Raw genomic sequence first — 11442 nt, 5'->3', positions numbered from 1 at the left:
CTGTCCATTCATTCGCACGACATTCGAAAGAGAGAGCGCAAAAGAGAGCGCCTATTTTGAGCGAGACACACACACTCACACAAATTGACTTTTTCAAGGCGCGCAGCCAGCGACAGGGGTGCTTCTCAATGTATGCGTGTGTGTAAGTGAGCGAGTCGAACACACACAGATATATATATATATATAAACACCGACGCACGACGACGATGAAAGTCGTTGGGTTTTCGTTAATCGTTGATGTAGACAAAAAAATACAAAATAATATGTAGTTTTTTTCTTCTTTTTTTTTTTAGGTACACGGCGCTTGTACAAAATCGAGTAAATAAATATATGTATGCATGGAATGGTTTGGAATGCATGGCTCGTTTAACGGCTGACTTCCTGTCGACGTTGGCAATTATGCACTTTTTTTTGGCTCTCTCTCTTCGGTGTATACATTTTTGCGTATTTCGATTTTTCGTTTCACAATTCAAAATATGCGACATTCATTTACAACACTATTTTTGCGGTTTGCTGCTCTCTCTCTGTGTGTGTGTGAGTGCAGCAAGAAACATAAGTGCAAAGAAGTTTAGCATCAGCAGCAGCAGATGAGTAATAGTAAATTGCAATGAGTTAGTTTGTGCTTAAAAACTCACACACACACACAAACGCTCATAAATAAGCACGCACGCACAAACACACACACACGCGACGACAGCAGCAGAGAGGTGACGGCGGCGGCGGCGAATTCGATTTAAATATTGCTAATCTTTTTGTATCGAACACACAACTTGCACCTTGCACAGCCTTCTATTAAATACATAGTATTGTTTTAATTTATTACTCAATATATGTATTGAGCATATATAAAAATATATATTTAAAAAAATATATATATATATATTCATACGTTTTTCTCGCTTTTCGCACAACACCAAATGACGAGTCAGAAAATTTTAAACCGACTGCGAGACTGTTTCTGCTACTGCTCTGGCTGGCTGACAACGACAACGGCGACGACAGCGACGACGACGACGACGCGACATCGCCTCACACAATGGAAATTTCGCTCGTCTAGCTTTGCTTTTGCTTTTTGAGTAGGTTACCTACCCAAAGAGAGCAACAACTACTGCCAGTCAGCAGCAGCAGCAGCAGCGAGTAACGAGAAAGAGCAACAGCAGCAGCACCAGCACCAACCGCACTCACTCAAAAGAAGATTTGTCAGTTCTCTCTAGCTCTCGCGCTCTTTCGACTAACGAATAGCGGCGTTTTGCTCATTTTGCAAGTGAGCAGCCAGAGAGCGTCCAAACAAGTTTGTTTGCTTGCCTAAGTGTGCGTATGTGTGTGTGTGCTGTTTATTATACGGTCGCTCGCTCGCTCGCTCACTCTCTCCCTCTCTCTGTCTGTCTCTCTTTTGTGCATCGCCCTCTAGTTGAATGCTGCCTATGCTTAGGGATGCAACTTTTAAAAAAAACCGGAGAATAACCAGATCGATTTGCTCAGAGTATGGCGCAGACAAAATGGCCAGTCAGCTTGTGCGAAAAACCATGGCACACTTTTTATATATATAACATATATATATATATATATATATATATATATATATAGTAAAGGAGTGATCTCGACCAAATCAAGACAATAAATTTGTAAAAAGAATCAGAGAATTGAAATCTGTTCATGTTTTATGCACTACACAACACTACACACAAACACACACACATACGCCTACATGTATGCATATAGAGTGCGAAACGTGATACATAGACAGCATTCCTCTCGCATTCACACGCACACACACATGCACACGTACATACACACACACAAACTACAGCAGTGACGCGAGCAACCACTTCGTAGGTTTTCTTTCGAAATTTGTGGTACACATATCTTTTTTTGATAGTTTTTTTTCTTTTTAGCCCACACTTTTGTTCTTGATTTTTCCATTTGGTGTGTAGTTAATTTTTGTGACTTTGGGTTATTTCAATTTTAAAATAGAAGCCGCAACTTTTGTGTGGAATACACACACACGCACACACATACATTCATATGCATGTATGTATATATAAATATATGCACACACACACAAAATGATCCCCTTTCCAGCGGCAAACTACAAATTATGAATGCTATTGCGGAAATATTTAAATGCAACTATATACGTACACACACACGCACCAACACACTCACACATGCATGTAATATAATAATGGTCGATTGTTAAACACTGTTATTTATGTGGTATTAATTTTAATATATGCTTCACTCATGGCTCTGTCTCTCTCTCTTGCTCTTTCTCTCGCTCGACACACATACACGGAGAGGTGTGCATATGTATGAGGATGTACATATGTATATGTATTTTTCGCATTTCTTTGGCTTTGAATCTTTTTTATCATTTACATTTTTTGTGCGCTGTGCCACTTTCTATTCACAATTTTATATTCTTTTTTGTAACAAAACTTGCACTTCTTAGATGTAACCGGCACGTTACATCGCCTGCGTATCTGGGCACGTACGCACTTTGGCGCGTTTGCAACAATTTTCAAATTAAATTAAAATGCACGAAGCAAAAAATTTTTCCAGCAACAAACTGCCGTTTTCTTTGCGTTTCTTCGTCCGAACGTCGCGACGGAGTGTTGGCAAGCGCCTCGCATTAGCGTTGCATTTGGTGGGCCATTCAGCTGTTTGCACAGGCACAGTACGCTGCTCATACCCGTAATGTTAGAAAGCACTGCATAAAATGTTAAAGAAAATGAACAGCTTGCAATGACCTTAAATAAATTTAATAAAATTAATTGCTGAATGAGAAAATGCATTAGCTGTTGCTTATTAAATATTATAAGTTTATTTAATTAAATGCTTAATGTTAATGTTAGTTTTGCTTGCATGACAAGAGGCTAGAAAAATATCGAAACTATCGTCAGTTACATTGTATGCCTATCGATATATGCAAATTCGTGTTTGACGGCGAGCGATAAGTTAAATGTTTTTATTATTAAAATGGCAACAAAATTAAATGTGAACATTCGAACACTGCTGACCAACTGCGAGGATCTCGCCAAAAGCGAGGACAACTTTTGGCGCCTGCAGAAGTTTCTCAAATCGCTGGACACAATGGTTGCCGAGCTGGCGGCGATGGATGAGTGAGTTGGACTTATTTTTACATCAGTGTGTGTGAAATATGTGACAAAAAAAAAACAACCGAATCCCAACCAACCAACCCCGCCCTATTCCCCCCTCCCTCTCAACCCATCACTCCCTTCACAGTCCACAGAGCGCGGCGAGAATAGCCGGCTACAAGGAACGCCTCGCTGCCCTCAAGTTGACCACGGGCATGCCCACAAGCAGCGTCAGTGGTGGCGCCACAAATTCAATGGGGGAAATCGCCATGCAGGAAATGCGTCAGCTGCAGAATACAGCGAAGCACAACGAAATACGCAAGGATCTGCTTCAAGGTAAGGATGCCACATAATCTTTTCCAATTAGACACACTAATTTTCATCTCTTACCAGATGCGGATACGTTGCGTCGTCGACGTGGCGCCGCCGATGAGGCATCGCCAACGGCTGGCGGCGAAGCCACAAGTAGCAATAATCTAAACGAGGCTGTCAAGTATTACAATAATGCGCAGGAGAAGATCACAGAGCACATGCTCTCGCTGACCCACAATCTCAAGGAGCAAACGAAGACGGCCAATCGGATAATTAAACGTGATACGGAAATCGTTGCACGGTCCACGGGCGTGGCAGATAGAAACATTAATTCGCTCGGCAAGGAGGCGGACAAGTTGGAGCAGCATTCCCGCAAGGCATACAAATGCTGGCTCTGGCTAATGATTGTCTTTGTCATCGTCGTCTTCTTTGGTGAGTCACTGGCAGTGTTTCTTCTACTTATGGTTTACAGATTGATTATGTTTAATCTCTTGCAGTCATGGTGCTATTCATGAAGATCATGAAGAAGAAAAAGGCGTAAACTATTTGCTAGCTGCAAGCAGAAATCCAAATCCAAACCAAGTCCAATCGTTATCTTAGTTCAATAGGTTATCCCCCAACGGACAGCATTAAATGAAAATATAGCCAAGCCACAATTTGCGGTTTTAATAATCATTTTATAGTTTTAAGTAAAGCCACAAGCATTATCTCTATATATATGTATAATGGAATTAATTTTTAAATATTTCATTATTCCAATTTTGAATCGATTACATTTCAATTTGAGTTTCAAGAACGTAATACTTTATTTAAGTCGTGTTTTGGAAAATGTGCTAAACCTAAAGTGCTAAGCAGGGCTTAAATTCGAGAGCAAAATTGAGCAAGAATCGTTTTTAACAGTGTATTTAAAGACAAGCTAGCTAATATATATTTATATATATATATTTATTTATTTATAAGTATATATGCATTGATGTATATTGTGTGGATTTTTCCGTCGTTGTTGTCCTTATCAAGAAATGCGTTTGTCGTTGCCTAATTCGCTGCTACCAGTTGCGTGACGCCATCCTTTGTGATGAGCTGCAGAAGCGAACCATTCTTGGGCCGATCCTCGGCCTGAGTCCATTTGCGGAAGAGCTGAGCGACCTCGGTGAGTGGTGTCCATGTGCCAAAATCTGCTTTGGGCATCCATTTGCGATTCATGGGCGTGTCGAGGGTGACGGGCAGAATCGAAACGACCAGCGAATCGCAGGGCAAACCCGAATTCTCGCCAGCCAGCGAACGTGTCAATTGATGCACTGCAGCCTTGGCCATGCCATAGCCAATCATGCCGGGTGTGCCCTCCAGCGCAGGCTTAGCACCAGTCAAGGCCAATAAGCCGCCATCCTTGAGATGCTGTGCGGCGAGTGCAGCTGAAATGCTGGAGCTCCAAACGCTCTGGCGCCACATCAGATCCGCATTCTTGGCCAGATCTGGTAGGAGTGGAGGGGTTTCATTGTGAAATGTGAGCTTATATTTATACTTATATACAAATGACTCACCTTTCTTGGCATTTCCACCTGCCCAGCCGCCTGCCACGCAGATGACTGCATCGAGTTTCTGGCCAGCAAGAGATTCACCCACTTTGCCGATTACAGCCGACTCCTGATCCTCCCAGCTGACGTCGCGAGGCACCACAACGCTGAAGTCGGCCTTCTCATTTTCACTTAGATCAATGCTGCCGACCCACTGCAAAAAAAAAAAACAACAGTGAAATCCAAAATTGAAGGTTCTTTTTAACAATTGAATTGCTTGTGAAAGACTCGCTGGGGGTCAATGAAAGTGAAAGGCGGAGTTTTTGTTATTGTGTTTCAGTTGATTTTTACTTACATAGTTATTGGCTTTGAAGTGATCGACGCAAGCGGAGCCCAAAGCTCCTTTGCCACCATAGACAACGACGCGACCCGCGGACATGATACGTGTAGCCAGCTTGACGGCTTAAACTCAACTGAACTCAACTCGAAACACGAAAATCCAAAAACTGAAAATTTGCTCGTAAATCGACAGGGTAAATGACTCAAAAACAAAAAACACGTTGGGCTTTTAATTGCTGACTGACTGGACTGGACGGCAGCTGGGGCTTTTGGCCTGCAAATCAAGTTTTTAATTATCAGGTATTCTGACTTGATTAATTCAAAACAAGAACACACTCACACTTATTTTTTCTTATTTTTATTAGCGTGCAACAAGTGCAAAAATTAAATCAATATTGTGGTATTTTGTGTGGTATTTTCTTATAACAGCAATGTTAATAAAATAACAGCATTCACATTTGCAGAACTTTTCGGGCTGTAAGCAAGCATTGAACTTTTGCAATTAAAGCACTCATGTTTAAAATAATTGAATGCCTAATTATATGGATTTCAGTTTAATAATTTCCAAGCTAAACAATTCGATGTGGATCGCATTTGAATTCAACAGCTTATCGAAAAGAAAAATTGGTGTGGTGGTAGGTCAATTACTTGACAAATTCCAGTATTATTGTTAAGTAGTCAAGCATTTGTTCGGAAAACATATTTGTAAACTAAATGTTAGCGATTAGTTTACAAATAAATTTGTGCCGTTATTAATTCTTTTATTTAGAAAAGGAAATTGCAAGGTGTCAGGTCTCTTATTAAATATCTGGCAGCGCCATTTTCACTTGTCCATTCGCTGCGAACGATAGATATCGATATTCGAAATTGGCATTCACAACGATCAATGTACACGTACACTCACACTCACACACGTACACGTACACACAATTTTGTCGTGATTTCTTTTATTTGTTTAAAATAATAGTTAAATTACTGTTTTGAATGAATAGCTAAAACGTGCAGCAATATGTTGAGAGTTTTACATTCTGTTGCGCTAACCGTTGCGCAATAAGCACAACGCAATTCGAAGGCAGCCAGCGCAAAAAGACAACATTCTTCGCAGCGAGAGAGGAAAGAGAATTTTTGGAAGCGACCAAGTTATTTATTTCATAAGAAACTGTTAATAAAACGGCCACAGAGAAAAAGAAGAAGAAATGGAGCGGCGCGTTAAGCTAAAAACAATTAATCCGCATATAACGTGCAAAATCTGCGGAGGATATTTCATAGATGCGACCACAGTGACGGAGTGTCTGCACACATGTGAGTTGCACCCAGCACCCAGCTAATTGCCAGTTACAGTTTAAGTGGGCGGGCAGCCAGGAGCGAGTGGAAGAGAGCAGCACCTGCACCGGTTGCGATTGTGACTGCAACTGCGACTGTGATTGCGATTCGCTTTTCTGTCCAGTCACTTGCCGGACAAAGTGCTACAGTTACTTTCCAACACACACACACAGGCACACAAACAAAAAGTAGCTTAAGCGTTGCCGGTTGATCCGCGTGGGTGTTGGGAAATTCTTGCTAAAGAATGGCAACGCCAAGAGCGAATCTTACGGTTTTTTGAGTTTCAACAATGAAACAATTGTTAATGTTTTTACTATGTGTTTTTTGTAGTTTGCAAAAGCTGTTTGGTCAAGCATCTGGAGGAGAAGAAAACATGCCCCACCTGCGACAGCATCATACATCAGTCACATCCGCTGCAATACATCAGCTTCGATCGCACCATGCAGGACATTGTGTACAAATTGGTGCCAAAACTGCAAGAAGGCAAATAACAATAATAATTAATTAATTGTAAATACCTAAATTAAATATAATTTGATTGCAGATGAATCGCGACGTGAACGTGACTTCTACAAGAGCCGCAATATGCCATGTCCGAAGGACATAACGCAAAACCACGAGGATGACAATGAGAAGGTGATGGAGGCGCATGCCGAATCCGATTTCCATCGCCTGGACGAGCAGGTCAACGTGTGCCTCGAGTGTATAAGCAATAACTTTAAGAATCTGCAAAGACGCTTCATACGCTGCAGCTCGCAGGCGACGATAACGCATCTTAAGAAGCTCGTCGCCAAAAAGATACTCAACGGCATTGAAAAATATCGCGAGGTGAGTGAAACAACACAATATATATACAGCTGAGGTCAAAACAATAGTAGTGCACACATATTTGGCAAATGTTAAAAGAAAACATTTTAAATATAGTTAAAAAATTAAAAAAATTTGATTTAAGCACAAGCAATCAATGCTGAAGATGAGTAAACATTCAAAGTTGGCACAGATATCAAATTAATTTGTATATTTGACTTTTACTTTAAATAAATTATTATATTTCTAAACCCTAGATAGTATTTTAAAACATTCCCAGATGAGAAATCAAATATTTTTTGTTTTGCAGAACTGAATCTCTTCATATTGAAGATTTTGAATAGAAAAATTAGTTATATTTTTATTAAATGCTTTGAGAAGCACTACTATTATTCTGACCACAACTGTATATATTAAATGTACTATTTATTAATAACAATCTTTGTTTCGCTGACAGATCGACATCCTGTGTAATGAGGAGCTGTTGGGCAAGGATCATACGCTGAAATTTGTGTATGTGACCCGTTGGCGTTTTCGAGATCCACCGTTACGTTTACAGTTTCGTCCGCGGGTCGAGCTTTAACAGCAGCCGTGTATACAAAATGATCTATATATATACAGTATATATATATAAATATATATATTTTTATAATTTATTGACATAGTGCTCTATTATATATGAATCTTAGGAGTCCCCCCCCAAACTAGTGTTTAGTCCACTCTCTAAAATAATAGTGTATATATATATATATATCTATATATATATGAATCTGTTCATGTATATGTATATATATATATATATATATATATATATATAGTCGTTAAGTTGAACGTGATTAGCATACGTCTTCGTGTGACTTTAGTTGCGGCATTTATTGCGCCTGATTTAATCAAACCTTCCTAAAGTTCTCTCACCAACTTTTTGCTAAATCCGTTAAAGAAATGCAATATTTTTGTATGTTTTTTTTTAGTTTGTCATGTGTATTATTTATTAATTTAATGTACAAACACACGAATGTATATAGCAGTTGAGTAAATAAATTTGTAATTATGTATAAAGTTTAAAATTCATTTTGGTTGCTGCTGTTGCTGCCGATCATTCCTATAGCTATATCTTGCATGTGGCCGAATCGCTGGTGGAAATCTATATCGAAACGATGGCGGCGGCGGTGCACGTGGATATGGCGCAAAATACGGATTCAGTGGACGCGGCGGATGCATGGCAAATGGCATCGGCGCAAACATGGCATTAAAATGAGGTTGGCGCGGCCATCCCTGAAAATGGGGAACGGAATTAGAGGAGATGGTTTAATAAATCATTTTGTATACCCTTGCAGTGGGCATGGCATCTGTTATATATTATTAAGATTATACTAATTAATAATGTTAAGTAAATATTCTGGATTGGTTAATTTAGTTGATGCTTCTGCAAGGGTATTCTCAATTTCGATGTTTTGTCTTCTGCTTGTGTTGGAGTTGGAGTCAAAATCAACTAACGTAGGCATAAGGATAACCAGTTGCTGGCACTGGCACCGGCACCGTTATAATGCGTGGTGTTCGCGAGCGACTCCTGCTTCGACTGCGTCGGCGATGCGTGTATGAAGAGGCATGCCTCATATTGCGGCTGTTGCGTTGACTACGCTCAGCACTCCTTGAACGCCGGCGCTGGCGATTACTTGTTTGCGGGGAATGCGAGCGAGATCTTAGTCGTTGGCGTCGCGCCGGTGGCGGCGGCGGCGTTGGACTGCGTTCCGTTCTGTGCTGCCTCAGATTGCGCGTTCGGTCGCGCTCGCGTCCCACGTCGGTGAAATAGGGCAGCTTCTCCTTCTCCCTCTCCTTTGCCCGTTCCCTTTCGCGAGGACGGCGCCTGGAATCTACATGCAATACACATATTTAAAAATGCATTTCAATATTTATGCGTTTCTCAATTGGTTGCAGTTCTCTTTTTCTTCTTCTCTTTCGCTTTTGCTTGCGTTCTCCCATTTGTCCTTTCCTTTAGCTGTTGTTCTTCACTTTCGTTCGAATTCGCTTCAATTTCAATTCCCATTGCATGTCACTTTTTTGTCACTGTTTTGTCACTATAAAAAAAACAACAAAAACAACAAAAAATAGTTATTTTGCACAATTTAGCTAATACTGCTATTATCACAATACGGACCTCTGTAGGAACGGGAACTGCTGTCGGCGTCCATGCTTTAATAAGGACTCGACGCTAGTTGCCTTGAAATTTATATAAAGTATGCAGCCAGCACCAAGGTTACGCATAGAACAGCTTCTCTTCGGATTGCACACATGACGTCACATCTTATAAGATTCTTAGCTTGAATTTTCTGAAAGCGTAGTTATGCATTTGAATTATTTATCCTGCATTATGAATGTAATTTTCTCTAAAATGTATAAATTTTCAATCACAATGCGCACATAACTTTAAATCTGACGTCACGCTTAATGCGTGCACAACGTGTTCTTCTTCTTTGTCATGAGCGCCCCCCATTCAGAATATCGATAGCCACTCGCCTAACAGCTTATCGCAATTGAGAAATATCGACTTAAGCCCATATTTAAAATTGTGTTATTATTAACTATGATTTTTTAAAGACAAATAGATGCGAAGCAGATTTACATAAGTGTTTCGTTGTTATTTTTGTAATTTGTTTAGATACTCAGATGTTGTTCTTTAGTCAGTGTGAAGAGTTTTTCTTGGATTTATTGCTGCAAGTTAATAATTAGTTAGTTGATAAAGCAAACTTAGAAAATAACGCAACTCACATTAGTTTGCCGGTGAATGTTAAGCCGCTGTGGGTTTTGTCCATGTGACCTCGGCAATAGTCGCTTCTAGCAAAGGTTTGCGGACAGAACGGACACTGATACGGACGTTCGCCAGTGTGGCCGCGCATATGCCGCTTAAGATGCGAATTGAACTGGAAGCTGGTCGGACACTGGGTGCAGGCAAATGGACGCGCATCGCTGTGTGAACAGAGATGCTTGCGCAGCAGCGAAATTGTTTTACATTTCTTATTGCAAATGGAGCAGATTTTCGACTTACTCTCCATTTTGCTCAGCTTTGGGCCGACGACGCGTTTGCCATGGTGGTTCTCCGCATGCCATCTGCAAGAAATATGATGATGATGATAACAATCATGATGACATCCACGCCACTTACTTCTTATGCAAACTCAAAATGCTCAGGTGATCGAATGTCTTGCTACAATATGCGCATTTATAGAGTGGGGTTTCACTGCTCGCTGGCTCGACTTTAATTTCGTGTTCCTGTTTAATATCGAGCACATCCAGCAGCTCTTTTTTACTTGGCACCTTTTTCGTTGGCGTTTTTATCGCTGCCCGTTTCTGCCGCTCCTCGCGATTAGCTCTTAGTTGCTGATAGCTTTGCTCACATTTCCGTTTGAACCTGAACGCGTTTTGAGCGCTCAGCACACAGTTGAGGCAGATTTGTTGTGGCAGTGAATCGTTGAATTTGATGTGGCAATCGGCACACTCGTTCAGCATCTCCGCCAGGCTGGGCTCCGGATTGGCCTTGTGCGTTTGCTCTCGCCTCGCGAATATTTCCACCAGTGTCACCGTATCGTTTAAACAAATGCGGCACATCTCAGCTTCCATGCTTTAAGCTTTGTTTTCCTTTTCTCACGCTGGAATGTATATTTACATAGATATGTTGTGATCGCCCTCATCGCATATATCGATAGGTCGTTGCGATGTATCGATAACAAGAAGACGCAAAAATTAAAAGAATAATTATTTATTTTCAACATTGAATGTAACTTTAAAATACATACATATATTATTTAAATGTGTAGTAATACATATTTGATTTGCTCTTTGTATTTAACTGTTTCGGTCCTTGAATGCATTACATTTAAATGCTGTTTTGATTGAAATTCAGGTGGTTAGTTTTCAAATAACTTTTGTAGCCGTTATTCTTCGAGATAAAAATAGACTATCTATTTCAAAATAAAATCGGGTACTTTAGTCATAAGGCAATCCGTTGATGGCACGACAATATTGAGTGCTTATTGGTGTTTCTTTTGTTT

The 11442-nt window shown here is 40.4% G+C and overlaps 5 protein-coding genes across 12 annotated transcripts; 2 read left to right on the top strand and 3 right to left on the bottom strand.

The window, feature by feature from the left end:
* The first annotated feature begins 2964 nt into the window (after positions 1 to 2964).
* Positions 2965 to 4066, top strand: LOC6558368 (vesicle transport protein USE1). The gene is made up of 4 exons (XM_001983442.2): positions 2965 to 3122; positions 3247 to 3434; positions 3492 to 3842; positions 3908 to 4066. The coding sequence occupies exons 1-4, from the start codon at positions 2980 to 2982 to the stop codon at positions 3949 to 3951; spliced, it is 726 nt and encodes a 241-aa protein (XP_001983478.1). The 5' UTR covers positions 2965 to 2979; the 3' UTR covers positions 3952 to 4066.
* Positions 4067 to 4297: 231 nt separating this feature from the next.
* Positions 4298 to 5648, bottom strand: LOC6558372 (dihydropteridine reductase). 2 transcript variants are annotated; one of them, XM_032735474.1, is made up of 4 exons: positions 5604 to 5648; positions 5280 to 5537; positions 4952 to 5138; positions 4298 to 4882 (listed from the first exon to the last, which is right to left on the bottom strand). In XM_032735474.1, the coding sequence occupies exons 2-4, from the start codon at positions 5361 to 5363 to the stop codon at positions 4446 to 4448; spliced, it is 708 nt and encodes a 235-aa protein (XP_032591365.1). In that variant the 5' UTR covers positions 5364 to 5537; positions 5604 to 5648; the 3' UTR covers positions 4298 to 4445. The 2 variants fall into 2 exon arrangements, with proteins under 2 accessions (XP_032591365.1, XP_001983479.1); XM_001983443.2 differs by having other exon boundaries at positions 5280 to 5645.
* A 527-nt stretch (positions 5649 to 6175) lies between these two features.
* On the top strand, positions 6176 to 8117 carry LOC6558311 (polycomb group RING finger protein 3). Its single transcript, XM_001983444.2, has 4 exons — positions 6176 to 6565; positions 6917 to 7069; positions 7131 to 7414; positions 7851 to 8117. Exons 1-4 carry the CDS (start codon positions 6460 to 6462, stop codon positions 7974 to 7976), a joined length of 669 nt encoding a protein of 222 aa, XP_001983480.1. The 5' UTR covers positions 6176 to 6459; the 3' UTR covers positions 7977 to 8117.
* Positions 8118 to 8377: 260 nt separating this feature from the next.
* Positions 8378 to 9644, bottom strand: LOC116805245 (female-specific protein transformer-like). 2 transcript variants are annotated; one of them, XM_032735936.2, is made up of 3 exons: positions 9552 to 9644; positions 8891 to 9267; positions 8378 to 8668 (listed from the first exon to the last, which is right to left on the bottom strand). In XM_032735936.2, the coding sequence occupies exons 1-3, from the start codon at positions 9583 to 9585 to the stop codon at positions 8462 to 8464; spliced, it is 618 nt and encodes a 205-aa protein (XP_032591827.1). In that variant the 5' UTR covers positions 9586 to 9644; the 3' UTR covers positions 8378 to 8461. The 2 variants fall into 2 exon arrangements, 1 of the variants encoding a protein (XP_032591827.1); XR_006246698.1 differs by lacking the exon at positions 8378 to 8668 and having other exon boundaries at positions 9199 to 9471; positions 9552 to 9619.
* Positions 9637 to 11041, bottom strand: LOC6558251 (zinc finger protein 808-like). Of its 6 annotated transcripts, none has more exons than XM_032735929.2 (4): positions 10557 to 11040; positions 10440 to 10501; positions 10163 to 10360; positions 9651 to 9723 (listed from the first exon to the last, which is right to left on the bottom strand). In XM_032735929.2, the coding sequence occupies exons 1-3, from the start codon at positions 11009 to 11011 to the stop codon at positions 10182 to 10184; spliced, it is 696 nt and encodes a 231-aa protein (XP_032591820.1). In that variant the 5' UTR covers positions 11012 to 11040; the 3' UTR covers positions 9651 to 9723; positions 10163 to 10181. The 6 variants fall into 6 exon arrangements, with proteins under 6 accessions (XP_043071343.1, XP_043071345.1, XP_032591820.1 ...); XM_032735925.2 differs by lacking the exon at positions 9651 to 9723 and adding an exon at positions 9949 to 10105 and having other exon boundaries at positions 10557 to 11039; XM_043215408.1 differs by having other exon boundaries at positions 9637 to 9723; positions 10163 to 10501; positions 10557 to 11041.
* Between the last annotated feature and the right edge of the window lie 401 nt (positions 11042 to 11442).

Source organism: Drosophila grimshawi, unplaced genomic scaffold (genome assembly GCF_018153295.1).
Source record: "Drosophila grimshawi isolate 15287-2541.00 unplaced genomic scaffold, ASM1815329v1 contig_44, whole genome shotgun sequence".
Classification (NCBI taxonomy): Eukaryota; Metazoa; Arthropoda; class Insecta; order Diptera; family Drosophilidae; genus Drosophila; species Drosophila grimshawi.
This window is presented reverse-complemented; position numbering and strand designations above follow the sequence as displayed.

What these genes read in the sequence shown, in the direction of transcription:
- LOC6558251 (XM_032735924.2), bottom strand. Translation starts at nt 11,011, where the DNA reads ATGGAAGCTGAGATGTGCCGCATTTGTTTAAACGATACGGTGACACTG. An exon ending in ATTTTGAGTTTGCATAAGAA is followed by an intron (nt 10,502 to 10,556) that starts GTAAGTGGCGTG and finishes TATTTCTTGCAG; the next exon opens with ATGGCATGCGGAGAACCACC. An exon ending in ACATTCACCGGCAAACTAAT is followed by an intron (nt 10,106 to 10,162) that starts GTGAGTTGCGTT and finishes ATTAACTTGCAG; the next exon opens with CAATAAATCCAAGAAAAACT.
- LOC6558372 (XM_032735474.1), bottom strand. Translation starts at nt 5,363, where the DNA reads ATGTCCGCGGGTCGCGTCGTTGTCTATGGTGGCAAAGGAGCTTTGGGC. An exon ending in ACTTCAAAGCCAATAACTAT is followed by an intron (nt 5,139 to 5,279) that starts GTAAGTAAAAAT and finishes TTTTTTTTGCAG; the next exon opens with TGGGTCGGCAGCATTGATCT. An exon ending in AGGTGGAAATGCCAAGAAAG is followed by an intron (nt 4,883 to 4,951) that starts GTGAGTCATTTG and finishes CACTCCTACCAG; the next exon opens with ATCTGGCCAAGAATGCGGAT.
- LOC116805245 (XM_032735936.2), bottom strand. Translation starts at nt 9,585, where the DNA reads ATGGACGCCGACAGCAGTTCCCGTTCCTACAGAG. An exon ending in CAGTTCCCGTTCCTACAGAG is followed by an intron (nt 9,268 to 9,551) that starts GTCCGTATTGTG and finishes TATTGCATGTAG; the next exon opens with ATTCCAGGCGCCGTCCTCGC. An exon ending in CTGGTTATCCTTATGCCTAC is followed by an intron (nt 8,669 to 8,890) that starts GTTAGTTGATTT and finishes CCCCATTTTCAG; the next exon opens with GGATGGCCGCGCCAACCTCA.
- LOC6558311 (XM_001983444.2), top strand. Translation starts at nt 6,460, where the DNA reads ATGGAGCGGCGCGTTAAGCTAAAAACAATTAATCCGCATATAACGTGC. An exon ending in GGTGCCAAAACTGCAAGAAG is followed by an intron (nt 7,070 to 7,130) that starts GCAAATAACAAT and finishes ATTTGATTGCAG; the next exon opens with ATGAATCGCGACGTGAACGT. An exon ending in GCATTGAAAAATATCGCGAG is followed by an intron (nt 7,415 to 7,850) that starts GTGAGTGAAACA and finishes TTTCGCTGACAG; the next exon opens with ATCGACATCCTGTGTAATGA.
- LOC6558368 (XM_001983442.2), top strand. Translation starts at nt 2,980, where the DNA reads ATGGCAACAAAATTAAATGTGAACATTCGAACACTGCTGACCAACTGC. An exon ending in ACGCAAGGATCTGCTTCAAG is followed by an intron (nt 3,435 to 3,491) that starts GTAAGGATGCCA and finishes ATCTCTTACCAG; the next exon opens with ATGCGGATACGTTGCGTCGT. An exon ending in TGTCATCGTCGTCTTCTTTG is followed by an intron (nt 3,843 to 3,907) that starts GTGAGTCACTGG and finishes AATCTCTTGCAG; the next exon opens with TCATGGTGCTATTCATGAAG.